The sequence below is a fragment of the Dermochelys coriacea genome, chromosome 2 (genome assembly GCF_009764565.3).
Source record: "Dermochelys coriacea isolate rDerCor1 chromosome 2, rDerCor1.pri.v4, whole genome shotgun sequence".
Lineage (NCBI taxonomy): Eukaryota > Metazoa > Chordata > Testudines > Dermochelyidae > Dermochelys > Dermochelys coriacea.
Window position 1 is genome coordinate 155,464,112 of NC_050069.1, and position 26,181 is coordinate 155,490,292.

At 50.9% G+C, this 26,181-nt stretch overlaps 1 protein-coding gene and 1 long non-coding RNA gene across 2 annotated transcripts; both read right to left on the minus strand.

The window, feature by feature from the left end:
* Positions 1-4,541: 4,541 nt before the first annotated feature.
* On the minus strand, positions 4,542-15,183 carry LOC119850572. The gene is made up of 5 exons (XR_005290958.2): positions 14,935-15,183; positions 11,884-12,024; positions 11,381-11,739; positions 10,692-10,877; positions 4,542-5,158 (listed from the first exon to the last, which is right to left on the minus strand). It is a non-coding gene; the product is annotated as an uncharacterized LOC119850572 (long non-coding RNA).
* A 1,853-nt stretch (positions 15,184-17,036) lies between these two features.
* Positions 17,037-21,419, minus strand: LOC122458486 (protein MROH8-like). Its single transcript, XM_043507119.1, has 6 exons — positions 21,388-21,419; positions 20,911-21,008; positions 20,043-20,122; positions 19,516-19,621; positions 19,214-19,309; positions 17,037-17,378 (listed from the first exon to the last, which is right to left on the minus strand). The coding sequence occupies exons 4-6, from the start codon at positions 19,615-19,617 to the stop codon at positions 17,037-17,039; spliced, it is 540 nt and encodes a 179-aa protein (XP_043363054.1). The 5' UTR covers positions 19,618-19,621; positions 20,043-20,122; positions 20,911-21,008; positions 21,388-21,419.
* Between the last annotated feature and the right edge of the window lie 4,762 nt (positions 21,420-26,181).

Here is a 26,181-nt window from a genome sequence, read left to right on the forward strand (position 1 = left end):
GGGGTCTTGGTATTGCCACCCTTACTTCTGTGCTGTCTTCAGAGCTGGGGGGCTGGAGAGCAGCCGCTATTGGCCGGGGGCCCAGCTCTGAAGGCAGCGCCCTGCCAGCTGTAGCGCAGAAGTAAGGGTGGCAATACCATACTATGCCATCCTTACTTTGGTGCTGCTGCTGGCGACGGCTCTACCTTCAGAGCTGGGTTCCCAGCCAGCGGCCGCCACTCTCCAGCTGCCCTGCTCTGAAGGCAGCGCTGCCAGGAGTAGCGGTGTAGAAGTAAGGGTAGCAGTACTGCAATCCCCTTATACAATAACCTTTCAACCCCACCCCACAACTCCTTTTTGGGACAGGACCCCTACAATTACAACACTGCGAAATTTCGCATTTAAATAGCTGAAATCATGAAATTTACGATTTTTAAAATCCTGTAACTGTGAAATTTACCAAAATGGACCATGAATTTGATAGAGCCCTATCTATACTGAATGGTCTTTTGTAACCTGCTAAAACTGTTAGATTGATAAGAGGCAGGAGAAATTCAATCTCTAAGAAAGCAGACAAACATTATCATATACCTTATGAGGGTTTTTGTATTGTCATACTCGCCCCAAGCCAAATTCTCCATTGGTTGCTGAAGCCAGTAATATGTTCAGGTCTGGTCAAGTCCATTTGACTTCTGTGGATAGAAAGGGGAAGAAATTGGATGATGTTTTCTTCCTCTATTGATTAGAGTGGCTAATTATAAGCCAGTGATGGCCCATTACCAGTTCCATCTGTGGGAGAAGATGGCTTAGTTGGTGCAAGAGCTATCAGATGATCAAAGAAGATTGCCTATATGATTTTTGATTGAGGGTCAAAATGTGGTAAAGCATGCTCTCAGAACTTCTTTTGATATTCTTTGGCCAGTGTGTGGCACTTGCTGTTTTTTTGAGGAGTCTTACATGGCTGTGTTCATCTTCACTGACTGTGCATACTAGATTTAAAATGGAGGATGTCCCTTTTGAGATTGATGATCTTTTTACTAATATAATGGATGAACTCTTAGAAAAGTAAGTTGTAAAAGAGATCTATGGCTTGTTCACTAGGTTTATGCCTTACTGCTAGAAGGAGCCCTCCTACTCCTTTTTCATTACAAGAGGCAGTTCAGGCCTCAGTCTTCAGCATATTCTCTTCAGCAACAACATCAGTGGACTCTTTGTCGCAATCTCAACATAAAAAGAAATAATGCAAATTATGTCAAATAATCTGCTCCTTTTCTTTGCGGAATACATGGCCTCAGATTTAATGTGAGGATCAAGAATTGTGAACCAGTTGGTGAGGATCCTTCTGTCCCTGTTTGGAGACAGGTTAGCCCAGTTTATCAACAATTGGAAGCTTATTACATTGGACAAGTGGGGCCTAGAAATAATAGGAAAAGGTTATTCAAAACCATTCAAAAAGCTACCTCCTTTCAATGTCCCTTAGCCTTCCCTTCTCATGGAACCTTCTCTCAAGGTTATTTTCCTGTCAGAAGTTCAAAAATTGCTTCTGATAGCTGCTGTGGAAGAGGTACCTAAAAACCTGTGTGATCAAAGGTTTTATACAAGATATTTCCTGGAGCAGAAAAAAGTTGGGGGATGCTATCCAATTTTAGATTTAAGAAAATTAAAAAATTTACTCCAGAAGTTCCAGTTTCTAATGATAACCCTAGCCTCCATAATATCCTCACTTTCAGTTACAGGTAAGTTCACATCTCTCAATTTAAAGGATTTGTATTTCCATATTTTTATTCTACCAAAGCACTGGAAATGTCTCCATTTTGTGGTAGAAAAAAGCATTTTCAGTACAAGGTCCTGCCATTTGGTCATTTCCACAGTGCCCAAAGTGCTTTCTTTAATAGCAGAGAATAACCAATAATAAATAAATAACCAAAAAACATGTATCTTTGTTTACCCATATTTAGATGAATGGCTGCTGAAGTCTCCTTTACATGAAAATCTGCTAGTTCACATCAAATTTACAACTTCTCTTCTCATGGATTGGGGACTGCTTCTAAATATCAGAAAGTCAAATAGTGCAATCTATTTTAGAAATTTGTCACTGCTGAACCCAAAAGGTGATTTTTGGAGAGGGGGTCTGATGGGCCTTGTGGCAGCAACTAATTGTTTTTGTTTTTAGGCCTCAAAATGAGGTCGATACAACACTGGCCGGCTTGGATTTACAAACCAAATCTGGACAGTCTTCACCATGCCTTATGACATTTTAAATTAGTTGATGCAGTGGACAGACAGAACCTTTAGTGAGGTCTGTTCAACTCCACTTTGCCATCCATCACAATAACCTGTGATGTTTTGAACAATGGATGGGGAGCTCATCTGGACTCTTTCACAGTTCAAGCTCACTGGGCATCTCAGGAAAGGAATTTGTATGTAAACATTTTAGAATTAAGGGCCACTTGCATGGCTCTCAGACCTTTTCTTCCTCATATAAAGGGGAAAGTTCTTTAGGTAGCAATGGACAATACAACAGTCATATATTATGTGAACAAACAGGGAGGAGCCCATTCTTTTCTGCTGTGTGCCGAGATAGTCTAATTTATGGGACTGGTGCATTCTTCATGATGTCTATCCGGTGGCCCTGCATTTAGCAAGGGAGAACAAAACAGATCAGATCAGCAGAGAGTGTTCGCAGATACACAAGTGATCACTGACGTACCAGGTGATGCAAGAGATTTTCTCTAGTTGGGTTTGGGCTGATATAGACCTGTTTACAACCAGGTTCAACAAAAAGTGAAGTCTCTTCTGTCCAAGGGCAGGAAAGGACAGTCACTCTATCTTGGGTGCTTTCCTGTTGCATTGGGGAAAGAGCCTTCTGTATGCTTGTCCCTCTCCATTAATTGAGAAGGTGGTGAGGAAGATGTGACAGGACAGGAAAAGGGTGATCCTGATTGCCCCAGCCTGGCTTGACACAGAAATGGTACATGGACATGCTTCAGCTGTTGGAAGGGCGCTGCCAATGTTTTTTCCTTTGTTTTCTTGAATTAAGCAACACATTCTGAACCAATGAGGAACCAGATTGGGGAGAATGAGGATCTGGATCAAGGATCTTGCATTTCTGTTGCAACAATAGATTAGGAGACAATCTATGAGGAAATGGTACTACTTAAAATGGTCTAGATTTGTTTCTTCTATACAACGTAAATGCTCTTCACCAAGAGCTTCTATCTCTTGTTTATTGGCGTATTGGATATATTTAAAATTCAAGAGGCTGTCTAATTTCTCTTTAAATGTTCATTTCGTGGCTCAGCTTGCTATGTTTTAATCAAACGTAGATTGTCATTTGTACAGGATACAATTAAAAGGTTTATGAAAGGATTCTAACTTGTAACCCCTCCTGAGAGATCCAGTTCCACCATGGGATCTTAGTTTAATTTTATCTATGATTATGAAACTGTCTTTTGAAGCCTTGGCACAGTGGTCTATATTTTACTTATCTACTAAACCTCTTCATTGTTGCTGTAACATCAGCCAGAAGGATCAGAGACTTGCATGCTTTGATGACAGACCTGCCACTCACTATTTTTCATAAAGACAAGGTGGGACCTTACACCTGATCCCAGCTTTTTACCAAAAATAGTTTCCAAGTTTCACGTCAATCAGACAGTTAATTTACCAGTGTTTTTTCCAAAGCTGCATGCTAATAAAGGGGAATGTGATTTGCATATTTTAGATGCAAGGGAGGGAGGGATAGCTCAGTGGTTTGGGCATTAGCCTGCTAAACCCAGGGTTGTGAATTCCGTCTTTGAGGGGGCCATTTGGGATCTGGGGCAAAAATTGGGGATTGGGCCTGCTTTGAGCAGGGGGTTGGACTAGATGACCTCCTGAGGTCCCTTCCAACCCTGGCATTCTATGATGCTAGAAGGGTATTAACATATTATTTAAATAGACCTAAATGTTTTAGGAAGTCTTCAAGGTTATTCTTTTCCTATTCTAAGAATCATATGAGTCATGATGTATCTGCTCAGACCATTTCCAGATGGGTTAAACAATGTGTCATTTGCTTGTCTTAAACATGTTCCTATTGGGGAAATCTGACGATTAATAAACTTGTTTTGCTTTCATTATTAACAAAAAAAATCATGGATACAATGATACCAAGTGAAAGGAATAAAGGTAGAAATGATAACAAGAAAATTAAAGTGCAAACACGCATCTAAAAGACTAAAACTTATCTTGAACAAAGACTGCATCTTGTTAGATTATTTTCTCTCACCCACACTCTCCTTTCCAGCTTTTGCTGTCCAGGACCCATCAGAGAGGTCAAATAACTTGGTTTCTTCGTCTCCTAAGGTGAAGGATAAAGATGGAGTCTCTCTTCCTGATCCTTATATTCCCCAAAGGGATTGTATTTGTCTTGCAAGGCAGGAAGGCCTCCAGAGGGTTCAGCTTCCTGTGTCTCTCTCAGGTGCAGGAGCCCAGATAAATCTCTGTCTCTTGAGTTCAGGATCAGGATAACTCCCGCTGGATTAGCTTGATAGCTTTGTTTACTGCTAATATGTAAATTGAGATAAATCTACATTCCTTTGTCTCAGACAGATGTGTTTATTACCTTTAACTAGGCCAGGCTAGTTCTAGCAACATCATACTGAGGGAATTAAGAACTTCACATATAAATGCTTATTAATATAACATTAACACATAGCTTTCAGTGATACTGCACAAGGCATAGTTTGTACAAATAGTACTGCAATAGTGTGTGAATATAGGGTGCCTAGGGTCACAGTAACCTTCATTTATCTTCCAATGGACTTACCAGAGAGCACAAGAGCTGGGTTCGGTTTCTATTCACACAGCTGTGGCAAACACTTAAACAGCCAAAATGAGTGCATTTCTTGTCCAGGTAACTTTTCCAAATTTCTGAAAGAGGAGCCTACCTCAAGGAGAATGAAACCATTCACCACATCTTTCAGCCCCACCATATGGTGTTAAGGGCCTATGTAGATTAATTTATACATCTTCAACACATTCCTTTGCTAGCTATTCCTTTATACTCTGCACCACCACTCCTTTTGGTAAACACTAGTGTGAAGATCTTTATAATGTAATACTTCCTCTTCTTCATGCTGTGATGAGCAGTGAAATAGTTAACAATGTTGACATTTTTCAGAGTAGCAGCCGTGTTAGTCTGTATTCGCAAAAAAGAAAAGGAGTACTTGTGGCAGCTTAGAGACTAACAAATTTATTTGAGCATAAGCTTTTGTGAGCTACAGCTCACTTCATTGGAGGCATCAATGTTGACATTGAAAGTATCATCGCCCTCTGAAAGAATGCATCAGTTTGGGGTTCTCTGTAGACTTAGGCAGACATCCTTACATCAATTTCACTTGGGTTATGTTTTCTTCACAACTATAACAGCTAGAAACTTGTGCTGCTGTAAGGCTCTAGTGTAGATATAGCCTAACAGTACTGATGCAGCTGCGCTGCTATAAGATTTTGTGTAGTCGCTGTTTGCTGACGGGCGAGAGTTTTCCTTTCAACTGAATGAAATCACCCTTAAAGAGTGGCGGTAGCAGCACTGAGCATACTATCACTTATGTCAGCAAAACTTATGTCGCTCGGGGGTGTGGAAAAACACACCCCTGAATGACACACATTTTGCTGGTATAAGTGGTAGTGTAGACATGGCCTTACTTTTCTAAAGAGAAATAAAAACAGAGTTGGGAGAACAACTGAGCAATATCTCCACACCCACAGCCTTCTGCCTAATTCTGCATGTCCCACACTTTGAGAAGTGTGGCATTAATGGATAGTAAAAATGAACAGGTCTGTAGATGGGAGTAGTTTTTTTTATCCAATTACGCTTTTGTTATGAAGCTGGCTGACACTGAAAATGAAATATTGTAAAATAAATATCTACCTGAGGTAATAGGTTTTACAAGTGAGCCCAAGGAACAGGAGTTGGGGGCAAGGGGAGATCAGAAATAACAGATGCCCTCACAGTTCCAGTAGTTCCTTTCATTCCTCCTCTTTCCCTTCTCCCTCAAATTGGGCAAATGACTTTCAAAATATGCACCCACTACTGCCCAGTTTCTCTGCAAGGTCTTTTGTGCAATAATGAATTTTCTTAAGGGGCCATTTCATGGATAAATAATAAGTAAAAGCAAGATACAACTGAATCAATTAGCTATCAAAACTAGGGAAGGAGAGACTGTGGATACCGAATGGGAGAGGATACTATGTAAACAGTGGGGGAACAAAAAGAAGGGAGAAAGCTGGGAGGGGAAGAGGAGGGAATGTGGGAGCAAAGGGTGGAAGAGCAAGGAGAAGGATGTGGGGAGGAGGGGGAGAGATAGCTACAGATCTGAAGTAGAATAGAAAAGTTTGCTGACAGAAATAGAAGGGAAAGAGACAGGTAAGACCAGATTGAGAGAAACTCAAGTGAAGAGAGAATGAAAATCAAGGGAGTGTGATTTTTCTTTCCTTAATAGTTTATCAAACTTTCTAAAAAAAATAAAATAAAGACAGGTAGAAAAATATTTGATTTACAAATCTGGGGATATGAGCATGCATACTCCTGGGAGAATTCTGCATCAATGCGGGTGCACAGATTTATTTTTCCTCCGCAGAAAATACATTCTTCTGGAAAGGCACTGCAATTATACCTTTTGCCAACCAGGGCCTGCTGTGGCACCAGAACAGAGGGCAACTGTCTCAACTAGCCACAGAGAGGGAGGGGAGAGGCTGCATTCCTCACAGCACCTTGCCCACATGGCCAGGTGAGGAGGCACAGGATATGGGAGGGGACAGACAGGGGGAACGGGTTTGCTGGGGTGGTCAGAAGTGGTAAGTGGGGGACAGACTGGGGTGGGAGTTGAATAGGAGTGAGGATGCAGGGCCACATGGGGGTGGGGGGAGGGAGATACAGGGAGGAGGGGTTCAGGGGCACCTGGGGACAGGGGCAGATGTGCCTGACTGAATGGGAGAGGCTAGGAGTCAACCAGGGTCTGCATGGGGGAGGCTCCCTAACAATTGCTCTCCTCCTCCTAAAGCCCCCGCCTCCCATTCTATACTTCTCTCATCCACACTCAACAACCATCCAGATTAACTCCCAGGCTCCTTCCCATCAATTACTTCCCTTTCCCTCAGCTCTCCGTTACCCCTGACTCCCCCAAGCCTTTGCACTGCTTTCTGAGGGCTGTGGGAAATAGGTAAGGAATCTGTCCAAAAACATTCCTGAATCTTTTTTGTCATCTGTATTGGTAAAGACATAATTGTTGATAGGTATTTTGAAATAATTTACCAAATAAAATAACACAATATAACCACATCAGTTTCAATTAAATAAAATATGCAGAAATGTGCAGCATTTTAAGATATTGTATACAGAATTTTTAATTTTTTGGTGCAGAATTCCCCCAGGAGTATATGCAGCAAGAGGGACTTGAGAAACCTGTCTGCTAATGGAAAATAGGTGTGGAAGTCTGGGATTGCAGTAGACGGGGAGGAGCTCATGTGTTTTAGGTACAAGGTCGAATTTTGCCTTTTATATTGAGCGCCTGCCGGTATGGTGACACATCAAGCATGGCTGGGCAACAGAATTCAGTTTCCAGGAAGCCATGGTAAGCCACAGGGTACATGGGGTCACTTCTTCTGCGTTCATAACACATGGGGATGGTTTCAAACTGCAGTGCCCTTCTTTCACATAGCAACCAGTGCCGGTTGGGTTTGCTGTTTAAAAGGAGGGGCTGAGGTTTTGGGGTGGATCTGCAGCATATCCCTCCCCCCCGCATAGCTGTTCTCTGGGATGATCCCTTTTAGCCAAGCGCAAACAGCCCAGCATGACTGGGGTCTAGTGTGTTAGGGATCATCAAACAGAGGGGATTACTGTTCCCTTACAAAACTTCCCCTATTTCAACTAGATGACCATGAACGTTATCGCTCTCCTGAGGCTGACACAGGAAGATAAATACCAAATGTTGCGTGAATGTGACCAAAACCCAGGACCACTCGCTGCCATGCTTTGTGCTGCAATGATTTCAGACCACTTGCTACTGGCTTGGCGTGGTAAAATATTCTACTGTGGAGGACAAAATAAGGCAGCCCTCCCCAGAAACCTTCTGCGAAGCTTTCAGAGTACCTCCAGGAGAGCTTCATGGAGATGTCTCTGGAGGATTCCCGCTCTATTCCCAGAATGTTAACAGACTTTTCCAGTAGCTATACTGGCTGCAAATGCATCCCAATTGTTCAGGGCAAATCAAACATTAAAAAACAATTGTGTTTAACCACTGTAGCATTGTTACAAATGTGCACTCACCAGAGGTGCCTTATCCACGTTCAGGGTCCGGGAACAATACACCCTGGGAGGATATTGGCTCCAGGGTGAGGAAAAGGTCCTGGCTGAAATGATTCTCCAGTTGCCTGCTGCACATTCTCCTCCTCCTCATCCACAAAATCCTCATGTGTTGCCTGAGGCTGCCACCTTGCAGGTGTCCATAGACAGCGTTAGGCTACTGGTAGGTTCCCCCCTTAGAATGGCATGCAGCTGATCACAGAAGCGGCATGTATGGGGCTCTGACCCGGAGCGACCATTGGCCTCCTTTGTCTTTTGATAGGCTTGCCTGAGCTCCTTAACTTTCACACAGCACTGCTGTGTGTCCCGGGTGTAGCCTCTGTCTACCATACCCTGTGCAATTCTGGCATATATATATATATATATATCAGCATTTTTTCTGCTGGATCAGAGTTCTGCCTGCACAGATTGTTCTCCCATACAGCAATCAGATCCAGTATCTCCCGCTGGCTCCATGCTGGAGTTCGTTTCCGATTCTGGGACTGCATGGTCACCTGTTCTGCTGAGCTCGCCACGCTAACTGAACAGGAAATTAAATTCAAAAGTTCCCAGGGCTTTTCCTGTGTACCTGGCCAGTGCATTGGAGTTGAAAGTACTGTCCAGAGCGGTCACAATGGAGCACTCTGGGATAGCTCCTGGAGGCCAATACCATCGAATTTCACAGCGCTGTGTCTACATTACCTCAAATTCGACCCAGGAAGGTCGATTTTAGCGCTGCTCCCCTCCTCGGGGAGGAGTACAGCAGTCAATTTTAAGAGACCTTTAGGTTGGTGGAATGAGGTTGGTTGTGTAGACGCACTCATTGTAAAATCGACCTAATGTAGCTAAATTCGACCTAACCTTGTAGTGTAGACCAGGCCTTACCTTCCACCTCACCCCTCACAGTTCTTTATTCCGGAGCTGGGGAGATGCAGCTCACTGGCCCTGCTGAGAGTGGGGGGAGTCTATTTTATTTTTGGGTTGTTGGTTGCTAGGAGTCCATGTCTGGGAAATAGGATTTGCCATTGTCTTCTCAAGCGCTCCATTGATATGGGACCTAAGAGCCCAGACAGCTAGGCACCATTCACATCTGCGTGTTAGCCTGCCCAGAGAGCGAGCAAACATGTTTTCCCCCCTCCACTAGTTAACAATACAGCAGAGGGAAAACTTAAGCATTCATAGGCTTCATAAAAATATTACAAAAAATTCCCACTTCAGTCAGATATCCAAAATACGAGGAACACAAAATTAGTGACCACCAGTGAAAAGTTTGGTTTAAGTGACTTGCCCTGCATCAATTGCAGGGAAGGTTCTGCTCACCCGAGCTGAAGCTTGCCCAGTGCAGATGGAATATTGGGGGGGAAGTTTTAAAGTTTAGTTTGATAATAGAGAGACATCTTTTAAAGCCTTCGCCAAACAGAAAAAAGCCCTCGTTCATTTCATTTCAGCTAATCTCCTCGCTGCCCAGCTGCTTTTTGTCACTACTGCTGCCAGGAACCTTAGATTCCCATCTTCTCTCGCCTGATGTGGTCATTTCATTGCAGCAGTTCAGCAGATTCCCGAGCTTTGCTCTTTCACTTACATTTTTCACCTCATTGTACAGAGATGGATTTGCCATTACAGGAGAGTGTTAGCATTACGTAAATAACGGAGTTGTCTGTCTATGCACATGGCACCAGCATCTCGTTTCCCAAGCCAAAGTCACACAGAGCTGTTGGTGGTTAGCCTGGGTGTCAGAACTGCAGCCTTTAGCCCTTGGGGTCTCAAAGTGCTGCAGCTGCTGCCACCCTACATGGTGAATCCTCCAACCCATCACAAATAGCACTTCCATATTCTGCAAGCTGGTCTCACTGGCTGACTATCTGGAAACCCTTTGTTAGTGCAGCATTGAAGAGATTCTCCTGCTCTTGTTTGCATAGCTCCCAGAGGGTCACAGTGAAACACGACTGGGTAGCCTCTAGGATTCTCTCCAGGAGCTCCCTGCTCAGTCATTTGGCACCCCCTAGCAATGGTCTCTGACAGTGGCATTGCAGAGGGGGGTCCCAGCACACGGTCCCTTCTATGGCTTCCTGAAAGGGAGGGCATTTGCTCTTGTCATTTAAGGCCTGGCTATCAGAGTCAGGGCTCCTGGGTTCTCTGGCTTTGGAAGTGGGTGTGGTCTAGTGGTTGGAGCTGGACTGGTATCAGGACTGTGCTTCAGTCCTGCCTCGCTCAGTGGCGTTGTGGGTTACCTTGCAGCCAGTTGCTTTCCATCCCTGTGCCCCAGCTAACAGAGATAATACTGACCCCCCTCAGACGGGCTGGCAGGGGTCACTATCATAATGACTCAACTTGGACTGAGTTGTACTGGATGCCCAGGGTGTCTGTATGTAGCCATGGTTTTACTTACCTAGCATTATAGGCTGTTTAGCCCGTTCCTAGCCATGCGTGGTGCATCTGCTCCTGGCCCTCTCTGGCACACAGCTCCATCACACACAACCAAGGACATGGCCCACCAAGGACAATCTATCAGCTCCCATCTGGTGTTCAGCTCTAGGATGGACGGTGAGCCCTAGTCAGACAAGGTGGTGTCCTCCTGTGGAAATTGTTAGAGCTTAAGCCTCTGCCCCCACCTACGCCCCTAAGCAAAGGATTTCAAAACTGGTCCCTGATTCCAGGTCAAGAAAGTAGTTCAGCTGAGGCCAGGGTGGGTAGAATTACTGCCGGGACTGATTGTAAGAGAAGAGGAGATTTCTCCTCCGCTCTAGGGAGATTCCCATAGGAAAAGCAGCTGGGGTGGGGGCGATACAAGTACTACACCTCAGCCCTGGAATAGCAGGCAACTAGGACCCTGGGAGCCAAGGGATTGGTTTGTCTTGCTAGAGGGAGCAGAGCTGGAGAGAGCAGAAAAGGGCATTGGAGAAATTATACAAATGTCAGTATCACGACCAGGTCAGGGGCAGCCAGACCTAATGGTCAGAGCCAGAGTCGACATTCACAAGACAGGAGTCAAGAGTCAGCTGGGTCAGGATACTGGAAGGTCTGAAGTAAAAGACAATATTGCAATCAGAACCACAAATTGGATGCCACGAGTCATACCGAGTCTGGATGCCAGGAAATCAAGCCGGGGGAGTGGGAGCAGGAACAAATAGCACACGGTCCAGAAGAGGGAGGAGCTCGGGTATTCAGACAGCTTCCTGTCTGTGCTGCCAGCTTAAGGAGGGCCCGGGGATCAATTAGCTGGTCTGGGACTCCACCAATAGGCTTCAGGGCTGAAGCCTCAAAGAGGGGCTGGAGGTAAATAGTTGTCAGCAGGCTTCCAGGTGGAGTGCTGGAGTATGGCTGCTCCCGTGAACCCTGCAGACCTGGGCTGAGGACCCATGGGTCATGACAGTGAGTGATCTCTCCCCGCTCAAACCTCCTGCAGGAAACACTCTCCAGGATCCCGGACACATCCTCTGAGAATAAAATAAGGATATCACGATGACAAATAGGTCTCTGTACTAGGGAAGGATAGGGAAAGCTCCCAGCTAGGCTATGTAGCAGGAGCCCCCTCTTTGTCACAAATGCCCCAAGTGCCCAGAGGAGTGAACGGTCCTTACCTGCAGGAGATGCATGGGATCTTCCATCAAAGCCTCAATGAGACCCATATTGCTTGGTTTGACAGGATGAAATCACTGTCCCCACTGCTCCCTGAGCTGGGCTGGCTGCAGGATACATCTGTGTGAGAGGTTGGCACAGAGCTGGAAGACAGATGTGACAATCAGGGTCCAGGCACCCCAGGGGAAGAACAGATGGTCTGAAACCAAAAGCCTAAGCAATTAAATCAACTGATGCAATAGAGAATTATTGTACCACCCAGGGACATCAAGTAAGGTCTGTTAGGAATGCTGAGAACACCCTGGTCAAGCATATCCTTGTGTGACGTAGGTCCGGGTGGGGTATAATGAGTTGTGTATGTGTGCTGGAAATAGCTTCTTAAAATATGTTTTGGGATCAGACTTGATAAACAAGTTTGGTTTAGAGGCAGGAATGTGGATTTATCGGTCTGGGTCAAGTTTTATAAACCATAGGCAATGGAAGTACATTGACATCGAAGGTAAACAAAACAACCAAGATAACACATGGTAGCTTGGGGAGCACACCCGGGGGACCAAGTCTGCACCCCAGGAAGCTTTCCTGACTCTGCCACTACAGACAATGGACTTTGGGTAATAAAACAGGAGTAAAAGACATTTGAGGTCTCCATCACATAGGGAAGAGAGGGAACAGCATCCAGAGAGCTGGAGATGCTGGTAAATTGACGTTAGTCCGGAAACTGCTAAGGCAAAGATTGTGACTTGCTAATATTCAGTTTTAGTCACTACAAAGCATGTTTTGTTTTGTTTTGTTTGTAACCAAACTTGTCTCTTTCTCTTGCTTAGTACCGCTTAAATCTGATTTGTTACTACGCGTCCCAAACCACTTCAATGCTGTGTGTTCAAATGAAGTGTGAGTCTCCAGCCTACCTAACAGGCTGAGGTGTGTCCTGTCTCTTTGGAGGCAGCAAACCTAATAATTTCAGTGAGTGTCAGGTAAATTCATCTCTAATCCCTTCCCAGACCCACAGCTTCCTCCCCACCCCAGCCTCAGCAGCCCCTCCCATCTCCCTACCACTCTCCAATACCAGGCTGTTTCCATAATGGAAGCAGGCTTGCACCAGAGTTCACACACAGCTAGGGCCTGGCCAGGCCTGGTGTCACAGCTTTCTTGCTGGGCTAGCACCCCTGCCGATAGCCACTCTGGCAGTTTTTTGGCTGGGAACTCAGCCCTCCAACCGACTGTCCTTTCATCCGTTCCTTCCTAGGTTGCACTCATCCCAAAGTAAAAGTCCAAAAATGTCTTTAACAGAAACAAGACCTTCTGCCCTCTTGGGGGCTCTTCCTCAGCCTGACTTCAGCTCGGCCTTCCCTTGCTGATCTTGGTAGCTCTTTCTATGACCTTGTCTGTCCTCTTCCTTGGGAACAGTGGGAGAATCCAGTCCTGCCCTGGACTCTAGGTTCTGGCCCAAGGCCCTGTACTGAACAGCTAGGTCGGCTCCATTACTTTTCCTGTGGATTTCCCTGGTTTACCCTCAGGTGGGGCTCACTTGGTAATCAATCTGGCCTAGTTCCAGGCTTTGTAGCCCACAGGCCTGTTTTATACCCTCCTCCTTAAAATCTGGCCCAAACCAGGGGCAAGTTCTACTCTTGTCCAAGCTTCATCCCTCGCCATCTTCTCACTGTCACCAGCTGCGCACTTCTACAGCCTCGGCGTCTCTAGCTCCCCTGCCAGCTCGCTCACCAGAATGAAGAGGCAATCCTTCTCTTCTGCAGTATCCCACCCCTCTTCCTGCAGCCACTCATTCGCATTAACAGCTGCCTGCAAAGCCTCTTCTGAAGCCATTAGCTTCTCCTGTAGCCTTTTGGCTACTGCTGCTGTATCCCCCAAAACCTTTTCTGTCAGAGTCTGAGGACCCACCCTGGACTGCTCCACCCTTGTGTTTGTCCCTACTTCAGTCTGCTTTATCTCTGGGCCAACCAATTCATCCTTCATCTCCCTGCAACACCCGACAGGGTGTGTTGGTTGAGGATCTGTAGGGTCCACGGCCATCCCTGCCACCTCCACTTTGCCTGCCTCCTGTGGGTTTGTGCCAGAGGACACCTTCTCCTTTCTTTCTACCTTCTTGGGGCCCTGGCCCCTCCTTTTGCCACTCTGCAAGTTCCTAAGCAGGCAGTGTCTGCAAAACAAAGAACTCGTCCCCATGTTGGCACTAGACCACGCTTGTACACTTTCTCATGCCCTGCTCTCCTGAGCTAACCTTCTCAGCACAGCCCAGGCATGCTCTCTGTGTGCGCTCTTTTTGTCCAGGCACGGAATCACAGCCCTCTTCTATGGTTGCTCCAGAACCATGGAAGTTTCTCTGCCTGGTAACTCAGCCTCCGGCCTGGTCACCACCTTTAGTCCACCCTTCTGGGGCCCAGCTTGTCTCACACTAAAAGTCCAAAGAGATTTTTCCTCAGAAAGAAGTCCTTCTGCCATCACTGCGGCTCTTGCTCAGCCTGCAGCCCCCTTGCTGGGCTTGGTAACCCTCTCCGGATGTGTGTACACCCCCTTCTTTGGGGCCAGTAGGGGAACCCAGTCCCACCCTGACATTGGTAGCAGCCCAGGGCCCTGTGCCCAACAGCTAGGTCTGCTCCTTTCTCTTTGCTGCAGTTTTCCCTGGGCACTTCCTACCTTTCTTCATCATTCAGAGGCTGACAGGTGTAGTGAGGGGGCTGGAGAAACCCCACTGCTGAGTGGAAGGAGGTCAAAGAGTTGGGATTATGGGAGCTGATGGATTCGTTTGCCCTGCTGCGGGAAATGGAGCTGGAGACTGGAGATGCCATGTGAACAAGACTACCTGATGCTCTTTTCATGCCAAAGGGGCTGGAGCCTCCTGCCGGAAACACTCTCAGGAGTCCAGGTTCGAGAACGTCTCTGGGGAGCCTCTTCCTAGGAACAAAACTAGGGTGGTACAACGATGGAGACGTCTCTGTCCCAGAGCTGGGAGCCAGCTCCCAGCCAGACTACGCACTGGGGATCCTATTTCTCCCCCAAGAGACCCACATGCCCAAGGAGTAAATGGCTCTTACCTCCAGGAGGGAGTGGGGTCTTCATTCTCAGCCTCTTTGGGAGCCAGCATTGCTTGCTTTGATGGGACGAGGTGACCTGTCCCCACTGCTCCAAGGTGGCTCAGTTGCAGGATGCGCCCATCTGGGAGGCTGTGCCAGATCCCAGGGCCTGGAAGACAGCTGGGAAGGAGGCTCCTATTCATTTCACACCCAGAGACCCCATAGAAGGGCCAAGGGGAGAATAAACGGCAGAGGGAAAGCTAGCCCTAAGCCCCTGTCCCACTCCAACCTCCTCAGAAGTGGAGCTTTCTGAGCTTCAGTGGGGCTAGGGACTGTGGCCCTGACACAACGGCCCTCCTGCACCATATGGGGCAGGGAGAGCTCTGCCTGGGGGCAGGGGGAATGGGATGGGGGTAGACCAAGGAAAGGGGGAGGGGAATGGGTGTGAGGGAAAGAGCTCCTGCCCCAGATGAAGGAATTTGGGGGGCAGATGGAAGGACCCTGCTCCACAGAGAGGGGAGAAAGTTTCTGCAAGTGCCAGGGGGCTCCATTTCCCCTTCCACCAGCTCCCCATGTACAGTGAACCAGAGCAGTACCTGCAGCAGGGAGCGGGAGTTGCTGGTGGCCTCAGAGGCACAGTCCCTGTAGTGCCTCAGGCACCTGGTGCAAGTGCCAGATGATGCGGAGCTGGCACATCACATTGGCCATGATGTCGTCCTGCTGCAAGGGAACGAGACTCAGACACTCCCGAGGAATCAGGGGGAATTAAGGGCACCTGGAACCAGCAGCATTTCCACCCAGCACCTGCCCAGCTCTGAGGAATGGATTCACCCTCCTGACCCCCAGAATGGAGTCGTTTCGTCCTTTCTAGTGACCTCTGGTGCCAACCCCCATCCTTGTAAGGTGAGCTCCTGCCACCTCCCCCTCAGTGCCCCTGACAGCTGTTCCACCTCCAATCAAGTTCTCAGAACCCTCTCCTCCACCCCCACCCCGGTTGGGCAGGGAGGGGGCTCTAGCAGGGGGAGCAGGAGGGATTCTGGCAGCAGTGAAGTGGGATGTGGGGTGGTTGAGACCTTTCCCCAAGTCACCCCAGTGATTCATGCTGAAGTCGCAGGATAGCAGCCCTGGTGAATGGGACAGATTAGCAGCCCCTGCTCACCGAATCCTCCCGCTCTCTCTAGAGGGGGTCCAGACCTTCCAGCAGCAGGACAAGCTTCCCCCGCCCATGTGCCTCAGCCCTGGCTGGTCAGTCGCCATCACTCCTCAGTCCTTGGCCTCCCAGACTGCCAGTGATGGAAACAACTCTGGGTGGTGGCTCGGGTGACACGGACAGTAGGCCACTGGGAACTGGGTGCCGCCCTCTGGAACAGGACAGGCTCGCAGAGGGCACTTAGGAGACTCTGCTGCCTTTCCCAAGAGCGACAGCAGCGTGTCCTAATAACGTAAGTCCATGAGGAGGTAACGCTTGTCATTAATTAGCCTTGCTAAAGGGCTGGGTTAGAGCTGCTCTGGGGACAAGCTGGCTCCCTCCTGCTCATGGAGGGGAATTCAAATCCCTTCCCAGTAGCACCTGCTCTGACTCTCATTCCGCACCAGGCTCCTTGCTGCCAGGACAACCAATGGCCATAGGATGGGAATGAGGCCTGGGCCCCGCCCTAATCTCCTGAGTCTAATGCAGCTGCTTACCTTGTCCCCCACCAGCTGCTGGGCTTCCCCCAGGAGGGAGTAGGTGAGGAGCAGCCCAGCCTGGCAGACACGCAGCAGGGGGTTGTGGATGGCCAGTAGTGCCGTCCGGAGGAAGGAAGGATCTTCTCTGCCCCTCCAAGAAGAACTTTCTGAAGACCTCAAACCAACAGGACGTGGGACATTAGCAGATTGCCCAGAACCAGGCTCCAAATCCTGGGGCTAGAAGATATCTCTGTCTAGTGGCCCCAAGAGCAGCCAACTCAGGGGACCCAGCCACCTCCACTCCCTGAGCCATCTCATGCCCTGGCAGAGTGTCCTTACCTCCCCCACCCTGTGTTCCTATAGCCCAGGAGCCTGCTGTCCTGGTGCCAGTCCCAGCACCACAGGTCTTCGGCCTCGTGGATGGTCAGCCCTGGGAAAGAGAGAGACACACACACTTATTCTGGTTGCAGTGCTTGTGTCCTTCCAATCCCATTGGTGGCTGCACAGTGGGCAGAGTCCTCGCTGCGTGCCTGGCCCAACAGAATTGCAGGAGGTGGACAAGAACAGAGAAAGAGACTCATCCTCCAGCCGGGGTCAGTGAGAGAAATTGGCTGGGGTCCCAGTCTCACTCTTCTATCAGGTGCCATTTCCCAGCTGGGCTCCTCCCTCTGCAGCAGCAGCTGGTAGAGCCGGTAAACCCCCTCCCTGGCCTGCTGGTTGATGTCGTTGGCTGGGTCACTGATGAACACAGCCAGCTGTGCCACATGGTGACCCATCCTGGGGAATTCTGCTGAGTTCTAATGGAAGGGAGAGGGAGAGGGGACTCCATCAGCATTTTCCTGTCAGCTCCCAGTCCCCCCCGGGCCAGAACTCTCCTTCCCCTCAGCAGGAGATGCTAGAGTATAGGAGCTAGAGCTAGACCCTTAATTTTCTCTGCCCGCAAGGGAGCCTGGAGCACAGAGATGTGGGCAGGGCCCTCCATGAGGATTTGCTTCCCCAGTTGCTCCAGGATGACAGGAAGGCATGAACCTGGAGCATGGTCCCCTTCAAAGCCCCGAGTCACCACTTAACCAGGACAAGAAGAACTTGACTCAAGCCAAGCTCATTCTCTGCTCTGACTCTGCCTCCCCAAGAGGAGCACTCCTAACCCACAGCCCCTTCAGCAGCTGATCCTACAGCCCCTCGGAGCCAGCCCACCCACGCCTGGAATCAGGAAGCTGGGGTCAGAGGCCACTTACGTCAAACTCAGGGAAGGTGAGGGTGGATCTGAGCAGGGCTGTGCTGCTCCTAATGGCCCTGGCTCTCTCTTGCAGCACCCTGGACACAATCCAGTAGTTTATGTGCTGTGGGGAAAGGAGGCAGCTCAGGATGAATGGGCAGGGGCATGTGTTGTGCTAATGAGCCCCTCCCCATCCCCAGGGGGCTGAGAAAGTGTGTGCGGGGTGGAATATCTGATTCACTGATCGCAGAGCTTTAGAAGGGGATTGTTGCCCCCAGGACAAAGCTTGAATCCTGCAGGTCACAACTTGTCATTGTCTCTCTAGATTGGAACAATGCTCAGTGTCGGGGCTGGTCCCATCCTCTCTGAACTCCTGATTCCTGAACAGCTCACCAGGAAGGAGACAGACCCCTCACCCCTCCCTCGCTCTCAAGTCCTTGGCTGGATGAAGGGACTGAGTGTGAGCACAATCACCCCAGGAATCTCAGGGCCCATCGGAGAGAAGGGCTGATTCTCTGGGGTCCTCCTGTTTCTCTAGGAAGGAGCCTGTGACTCTTCTCTGAGGGCCATCTCATGGAGCTCACAGGAGGGCAGGGGTGAAAGTAAGGGGGTACAGGCCGGTACCGTGTACCGGTAAAAGGTAGCCGCCAGAACGGCCCGTACTGCTGACTTTAAAGCACTGCTTAAAGTGCTGCCTCAGCAGTGCTTTAACGTCACTGCCCCTTTTGTGCCCCCCCCCCCAGGTCCCTACCAGCAGGGTTGCCAATGGGAGGGCTCAAAAGGGGCAGCGCCGACCCAGCTGGGGGGCGCAAAAAGGGCAGCGATGTTAAAAGGCTGCTGCGGCAGTGCTTTAATATCGCTGCTCCTTTTGCCCCCTCTCCCCCCGCCGCTGATGGTCGGGGGGGGGAAGTAGCTGCCCCGGGGCCATGATTTAAAAGGGCCTGGGGCTCTGGCTGCCTCTGCCGCTACCACGGCTGCGCCGGCCTGAGCCCCGGCCCTTTAAATTGCCGCTGGAGCCACGGGTGGCGTGGGCCAGGGAACACAGACGGACGGGCTGGGGGATGCTGACCCCCAGCCCCACCCCTTCTGCCTGAGGCCTTGCCCCTTTCGGGGGGACCAGAGCAGCCCCGTGATAAAATCTGCATTTTATTTTCAACCCTGCAGGAGGGGTTCAGACTCTCACTCCCCAGGCCAGCCAGGGGCCCTGTGGTTAGTGCTCAACAGAACCAGGCAGAGCTCTGGCTTGAAGTTCCAGCTCCTTCCTCTGTCCTTCTCGGAGGAAGGGTCTGACATTGCATTGCACTGACTGCCCTGACCAAGGATGGCCCACTGGGGGCCCAGCTAGGAGGACAGACTGGAAAATGGATCTAACCATTAAGGTAAAATTGCCCCCACCCTTCTCATGGGGCTCACCTCCAAGATGTAGTGGAGCCTGGCTGTGTCTGGGGACTCTGCCAGCAAGTTCCCCAGCATGGCATCCAGGAGCTCTGGCAATATCTTGTGCAGATCCTGCAAAGCAAAGGGCATGGGTCAGGGTTAGGGAAACGGGGGCTACATCTGCTACAGTATGACAAGAGGAGTCTCTAGGAAGCACTGGTGAGATCCCCAAACACATATCCTGGCCTCTCTCATTCACATCCCACTGCAGGCAATTAGCAAAAATTCATGGCAGGATGACAGCTGGCTCTTCAATCCATGATTTTAGCATGATCTACCTGGACTTGGGTGGTGTCCTTCTCCGTGCCCAGGGTGAAGATGGTGTGTAGGGCAGTTCGAAGGAGGTGGGTCTCCAATTCTGGCTCCAGGGCAGGTATCATGGCGCTGGCAAGAGAGAGGAGCCGGTATTAGACTGTGCAGTGCGGGGGTGGGACTGGCACCAACAGGGACGTGAAACTGCAGGGAAATAGGCAGAGGCTGGTGAGAATGGAAACTGAGGCACTGAGCCAGGGAATGATAAGACCAACTTTTACCAGACAGACAGTGGCAGGGCAGGAATAGCGCCTGTTCCCTGGACCCTGCTGTCCCTCCTGTATCTGATCCTGGGAGTGAGCCTCTCCCTAAAGCCGTTGCAATGTTCCTGGAGTGAAAAGTACAGCGCAGCAGGAGAGAGGGAACCTTCCGATCACCTCTGCTGGAGGAGCCACCCTTGGGAGGTGACCTGGGAGTGGGAGGGGCAGTGACTCCCAGCCCTGGGCCTGAGCAGCACCGGGGTTAGGGGAATCAGGCAAGAGGATCTCGGTACCTGAGGTTGCCCACAGCAATCAGGGAGTTAGCGAGGATGGCGCCGGGTGGAGAGTTATCAGGCAGCTCCTCAATGAGCTCCTGTGAGACCCAAAGGAGACAAAGGAGTGAGAGAGATTCGGGCCCCACTGACACTTCCCAGTGAGGAGATTACACAGCCAGCCCCCCACACAGCTAGCAGGATCCCCCCACCTGCCTCCCGTTCCTCCCATTCCTGCCCACTAGTGACCAATCTCAGAATTTCTCCCGTCTCTTCTCCCCAATCTTCAACCCCAGCAATCCCTGCCCTCAGCTGCCCCTCCAGCACCAGCCATCCCCCATCCATTGGCCCAGGGAGAAACCTGCCCTTCCCATGTCTTTGTCCTCCCTTCAGCTGCCGGGTGCCTTGTCTCGCTCACCACAATCCTCTCCACCACAGCCGCCTTGCAGCACTGCGGCTCCAATGTGTCCTGCCCTCTCTGCTGTGCAGCGAGACACGCGGGGTGGGTGGCGTGCAGGAACATGAGCTGCTGGGCTTCATCCTGCACCCACCAGGAGTGGGTTTAGGGGAGAGCCAGGGACCTCCCTGCCCCACCCACGCCAGCTGCAGGACTCAGGCCTGAATGGGGGATAGTGGGGACCCGCCCATTGTCCAAATCACCCACGACTCCTACACAGGGAGGGTGAGAAACTGGGACAGTGCCTGCGTGGGGACGAGATCCCGACTGGTGTGTGACAAACACCCCTATCTTGGGGGTCCCAGATCATGGAGGAGAAAGGTCCGCATTAGGGGTGGTGGATCATGAGGGACAAGACCCACAACAAGGGGTCTGGTTGCTGGGAAGGAGCAGGACAATCTCAGTTCCAGTACAGCTGGGGAACGTTTGTACCTTTTCTCGGTCCTGGAGTTGCTCTCGGATGTTTTCGAGAGCAGCCTCCTCTGTGGCCACGTCCACCCATTCCTCCTCCTCCGAGTCCCTGGGGGTCCCTGAACCGGCGAGAGAAGGGGACAGGGTGACTTCTGCTGCCACTCGGGGGAAGGACAGGGGCATGGTGGGGCAATGTGTCCCCTTCCCACCTCTGGGATCTAGGGCAGATTGTGCCCCACACTTCCCCCTCTCAGTGATACCTTCAGCTCCCAATTCCTTCAGGAGCCCATAGCAAAGAGACCCTCCCACTGTCCTGGACTCCCTGGGATGTGCCTTCCCCTCCCCCCACAATGGATCACCAAGGACCAAAGTGTCAGCATCTAGTTCATGTGGCTCAGGCCAGACACCTGGGCTGAGGACCCGCCCCCCTAGCACTGATCGAGGGCCTGGGCCCAGGGTGTTCACAGACCCCTCCTCGAGTCCAGCCTGGCTCCTCACCTGGAACAAAGCAGTGGTGCCCATCGGTCTTGCTGCTGTCCTAGTCCCAGGTGCTTTTGCTGTCCCATGGGGAGCAGGCCGAGCTGCTGGTGCTGGGAAAGGGATCCTCCACCTCTTGCCCTGGGGAGGCTGGAAGATCTCAAGTGACCGGGCTGGGCTCCTGGGGCTAGTGCTGCCCACGCAACAAGCCCCAGAGCCACCCAGCCCGGCTCCCCTCCTGGGCTGGGTCCCGCCTGTCCAGCCGCATCCTGAGCCAGCTCCATTTCGGCCTAGCCGGGGCCTCTCCCACCTCGGTCCCTGAGCCGGGAACGGGTTTCCTCCGCCACAAGGCTGGGCACTTTCACCTCCTGGCCCGGCTGGGAGCTCCTTCCCTGCCAGCGGGGATGGAGGGGTCGCTCTGCTCCTTGGGAAGATGGCAGCTGCTTCCCTCGGGCTCTGGGGCCACCAGCAGAGCCTTCTTCCTGAACATCCTCAGAAGCCTGGCCATCCTGGAACCGAGCAGGGAGCAGATGTGAGTCTGGGGTCAAGGCAGCCTCTCACTAACCAGCCTTTTTGGTCCTCCCCATCCAGAGCATCTCCTTCTCCCCCCACAGGGGTATAAGCTACACACACTGGCAGGAGTTTATTGCATGATCTGCTCCCAACATTCCCCCTTGTCATTCCTGGTGCTGCAATACCCAGGGAGTCGCCTCCTTTTTGAGCACTGGGCTCAGACACAAAGACTATCGGTCACTTTGGACAAGCAGCTGCCTCCTGGCATCCCAGGCCACACTCCCCACCCCGAGGCTAGAGAAGGAACAGAACCCAGGAGTCTGGACTTCTCCTGGGAAACCATTCCCCATGTCAAAGTCACAAACTCCCTTGGCACAGGAAGCCCAGGGCCCCCTCGTTTCCCATTGATTTTGATGCTCAGCCGCTCACAGGGTCTGGCCCAGCTCAGAGACTCTCAGCCTGGGGAACAGTCTCCCACAAGGGAAGGCCTGGCAGCCCCATTGCTGGGACATTTCCCAACACACCGGACATGGCCCAGGAGAAGCCTCTCCCCAGTCTGAGAGCGAGGGGCTCCTGGGGGCTGTTTGCAGATCAAATCTCCTTTTGGAGAGATTCTCTCCCCCTATTTCTGCCTCTCCCCAGACATACTGAGGAATCCACCGAGGAACCCTAATGCCACTCACTTGCTCTAGGTGATGGAGTAATGGATGAAGGATGTTCAGGGTCGTCCCTTGCCCTCCTCCTCACTCCCCAAGCCCAAGACAGGTTGGAGAATGTGGTGACCTGAGGAGTTACCGTGCCCAGCCAGCAGGCAGGGTGATGACACTGGGCGATTGACTGGCTGTGAAAACAAGAGTCTGTCTTATTGCCAGGGGATGGAGAAACTCAGCCAGCAGCAGGGGGTGCAGACCACTGCCCCAGTGTGGCGGTGACAGTGCCTCTCAGAGCCATGGATGGGACCCAGCAGTCCTTATTTCCAGGCCCCTTCACAAACCACTGCTGCACACTCCCTCCCACAGCTGGCAATTAGAACCAGACCTTTGTGTCCGGTCCCCCTGCCTTTGAGAGGGGGGTGCTCTGCTGTAGTGACAGGACCAGGGGATTGGGAGTCAGGACTCCTGGGTTCCATTGCTGGTTTTCCTATTGACCTGTGGGACTTTGGGCAAGTTCTCTTCTCTATGGCTCTTTCCCCAGCAGTCAAAACGGGATTTAATACTTTCCCACTATTGGAAAGTGCCTGGAGAATCCCCCAGCAAAAGCTGCTTTGACAGTGCTAAGCAGCATCTGACCATTAAAGGTTGGAGTGCACTGCCCAGGAGGAGGAGTGCTTGGCTTTGGGGTTTCAGCTCAGCCCTGTCTATAGACGGGGGCCTGGCCATGGAGTTTGGCTCAAGGAGACCAATTCTCCAATTTGTTTAGGGCATTTTGAATTCCAGTCCTGTGCTCCAAAGCGCTTGGTGTCATCTGCAAATTTTAGAAGCATTCTCTCCACTCCATTTTCCAAATCATTAATGAGACTATTGAATAGTACCAGACCCCGGACTGATCCCTGCCGGACCCACTAGGTACACCCTCTCCATTGGACAGCCAGGCATGGAGGAGGACTCTTGGAGTATGGGCTTTCAACCAGCTGTGGCACCCACATTATACTAATCGCATCTAGACCACATTTCCCTAGTTTGCTTGTGAGAATGTCCTGTGGGCAGGAGTGAAAGTAAGTCTAGGGACTTACTGGTACGGGGCTAGGCTGGGGCCGGCTCTGGCCCCTGGAAGGGATGGGGCTGGGGGAGGTCAGGGCCAGCCCCGGCCCACCCTGTACCGACAAGTGCCTCCTTCCCCCTCCCCGGGGTAAGAGCGGCAGCCGGGGGCTCTGGCAACATTTTAAAGGGCCCAGGTCGGTAGGTGTGGCCGGAGCCCTGGCCCCTTTAAATTGTCCCTGGAGCCCCGCCGTCGCCACTTCCCCAGGGCTCCAGCAGCAGGACTCTGGGGACGGGGTGCCGGCCGCCACTACCGACCTGGACCCTTTAAATCGTCCCTGGAGCCTGCTGAAGCCCTGGGGAAGTGGCGGCAGGGCTCTGGGGACGATTTAAAGGGCCCAGGGCTCGGCTGCTGCTACCGCCCCAGGCCCTTTAAGTCACTGCCCCAGCCTCACAGCCGCTACCCCAGGGCTCCAGCAGCGGGACTCTGGCAGGAATTTAAAGGGCCGGGGGCTCCAGCTGCTGCAGGCCCTTTAAATTGTGCCTGTGGAAGCCAATCCACCCCAGTACACCGTACTGGGGCATACCAGCTTACTTTCACCTCTGCCTGTGGGACTGTGTCAAAAGCCTTATTAACACCAAGCTACATCACGTCTACTGTTTACCCACCTCCACTAGGCCAGTAACTCTGTCAAAGAAGGAAATAGGATTGCTTTGCTCTTGACAAATCCATACTCACTCGTCCTAAGAACCAAATTATCCTGTAGGTACTTACAAACTGATTGTTTAATCATTTGTTCCAGTATATCTTTCCAGGCATAGAAGTGAAGCTGGCTAGTCTGTAAGTCCCAGGGTTCTGTTTGTTCCCCTTTTAAAGGTAGGTCCTGTCTTCTTAATGGATGGGAAGATGTTCTTTTTCTGGGATCTCAAAAGAGAAGTGGTGCACAGCACCTGGTTTATTAAAGCCAAAAAAATGGAGGCAGGAACCTCTTCTCGCCTCCTGGCAAAGAGCCCCAGGTGACTAAAATAGTGGGACTCACATCCCTGAATGGGCTTTAAAAAAGACAATGGTTAAAATTTGGCCCCGACCATTTCTTCTTTCCATAGACCAGCCATTTTAGCAAAGTTTAGAATTCCTTGATGCTCAACATCTGGAAACACTCCTTTCTCCTTCACAGAGGGTTTTAATGCCCCCTTCTAACCCAGGTTCACTGCTGCCCCGAATTAGAGAACTGTCTGTATTCCCATGGGGCAGATGGGCATCCTGAGGTACAGAGAAGGGACGTGACCTACCCAAGGTCCAACATAGCAAGGCAGTGGCAAAGCCAGAAAGAGAAAATCACCAGTCCTGACTCCTGTCCTAATTAACAGACAAGAAACCCCCCAAGAGGCAGGGATAAAGCCCAGGAATCCAAATGGTGGGAAAGTTTTCATTGAAACTGTTTTCTGTCAGAAAATCCCATTCAGCCTAAACCAGTTTTTTTCTTGAAATCGTAAGAAGTTGGATGAAAATTCTTTGCACAAATGTTTGTTTGCAAAACAAAAGCATCTCCTGTTCCTCACAATGTGGTAAATTGTCTCATCACATAGAAAGAGAAGACACTGTGATCTAGACCTGAGGTGGGCAAACTACAGCCTGGCCCGTGGGACCGTCCTGCCTGGCCCCTGAGCTCCCGGCCGGGGAGGCTAGCCAGCCCCTGGCCCCTCCCCCGCAGCCACACCGCCGCAGGGGGAGCGCTCTGGCCTGCTGCTCCTGCTGGGCTGCGTGGCTTGTGCCCGCCCACCTCCCAGCTTTCTAATAAGCCAGTCCTGCTGCTCTAAGCAGCATGGTAAGGGGGTGGGGAGTGGGGGTTGGATAAGGGGCAGAGGTTTCTAGGGGGGCAGTTAGGGGACAGGGAGCGGTCAGGGGATGGGGAACTGGGGGGTTGGATAGGGCATGGGAGTTCCGGTGGGCCTGTCAGGGGATGGTAGTGTGGATAGGGGTCAGTATAGGGAGCGGTTGGAGGGTCGGGGATTCTCGCGGGGGGGGCGATCAGCGGATGGGGAGCAGGGGGGATTGGATAGGTGTGGGAGTCCCACGGGGCCTGTCGGGGGTGGGGCAGTCAGGGGACAAGGAGCAGGGGGTGTTGGAAGGGTTGGGGGCTCTGAGGGGGGCAGTCAGGGGGCAGGAAGTGGAAGGGGGAGAGGACCAGGCTATTTAGGGAGGCACAGTCTTCCCTACCGGCCCTCCATACAGTTTTGCAAACCCGATGTGGCCCTTGGGCCAAAACGTTTGCCCACCCCTGATCTAGACAATCAGATGAGATGCTTCGGTCTGAGCTAAGTAGTTGCTGCTCTTAACAATTTCAAAATAACAAAACAGAAATAAAAATAGAGTCTTTCAGCTATTCTGTTGTCATAATCTGATATGACTCAACGTGATGGGATACCTCACATTCTGCTTCCCGTGACTCTGTCGAATGGCTTCCCAACCTCCAACCACCGGGAGATAGGTAGGAGAGGATTGTTATTTCTATTTGCCAAAGGAAGAAACTAAGGCCGAGAAAGGAACAGTGACTTGTTTTATGTGTCACACAGCCAGGTAGTGGCAGAGCTGGGAATAGGA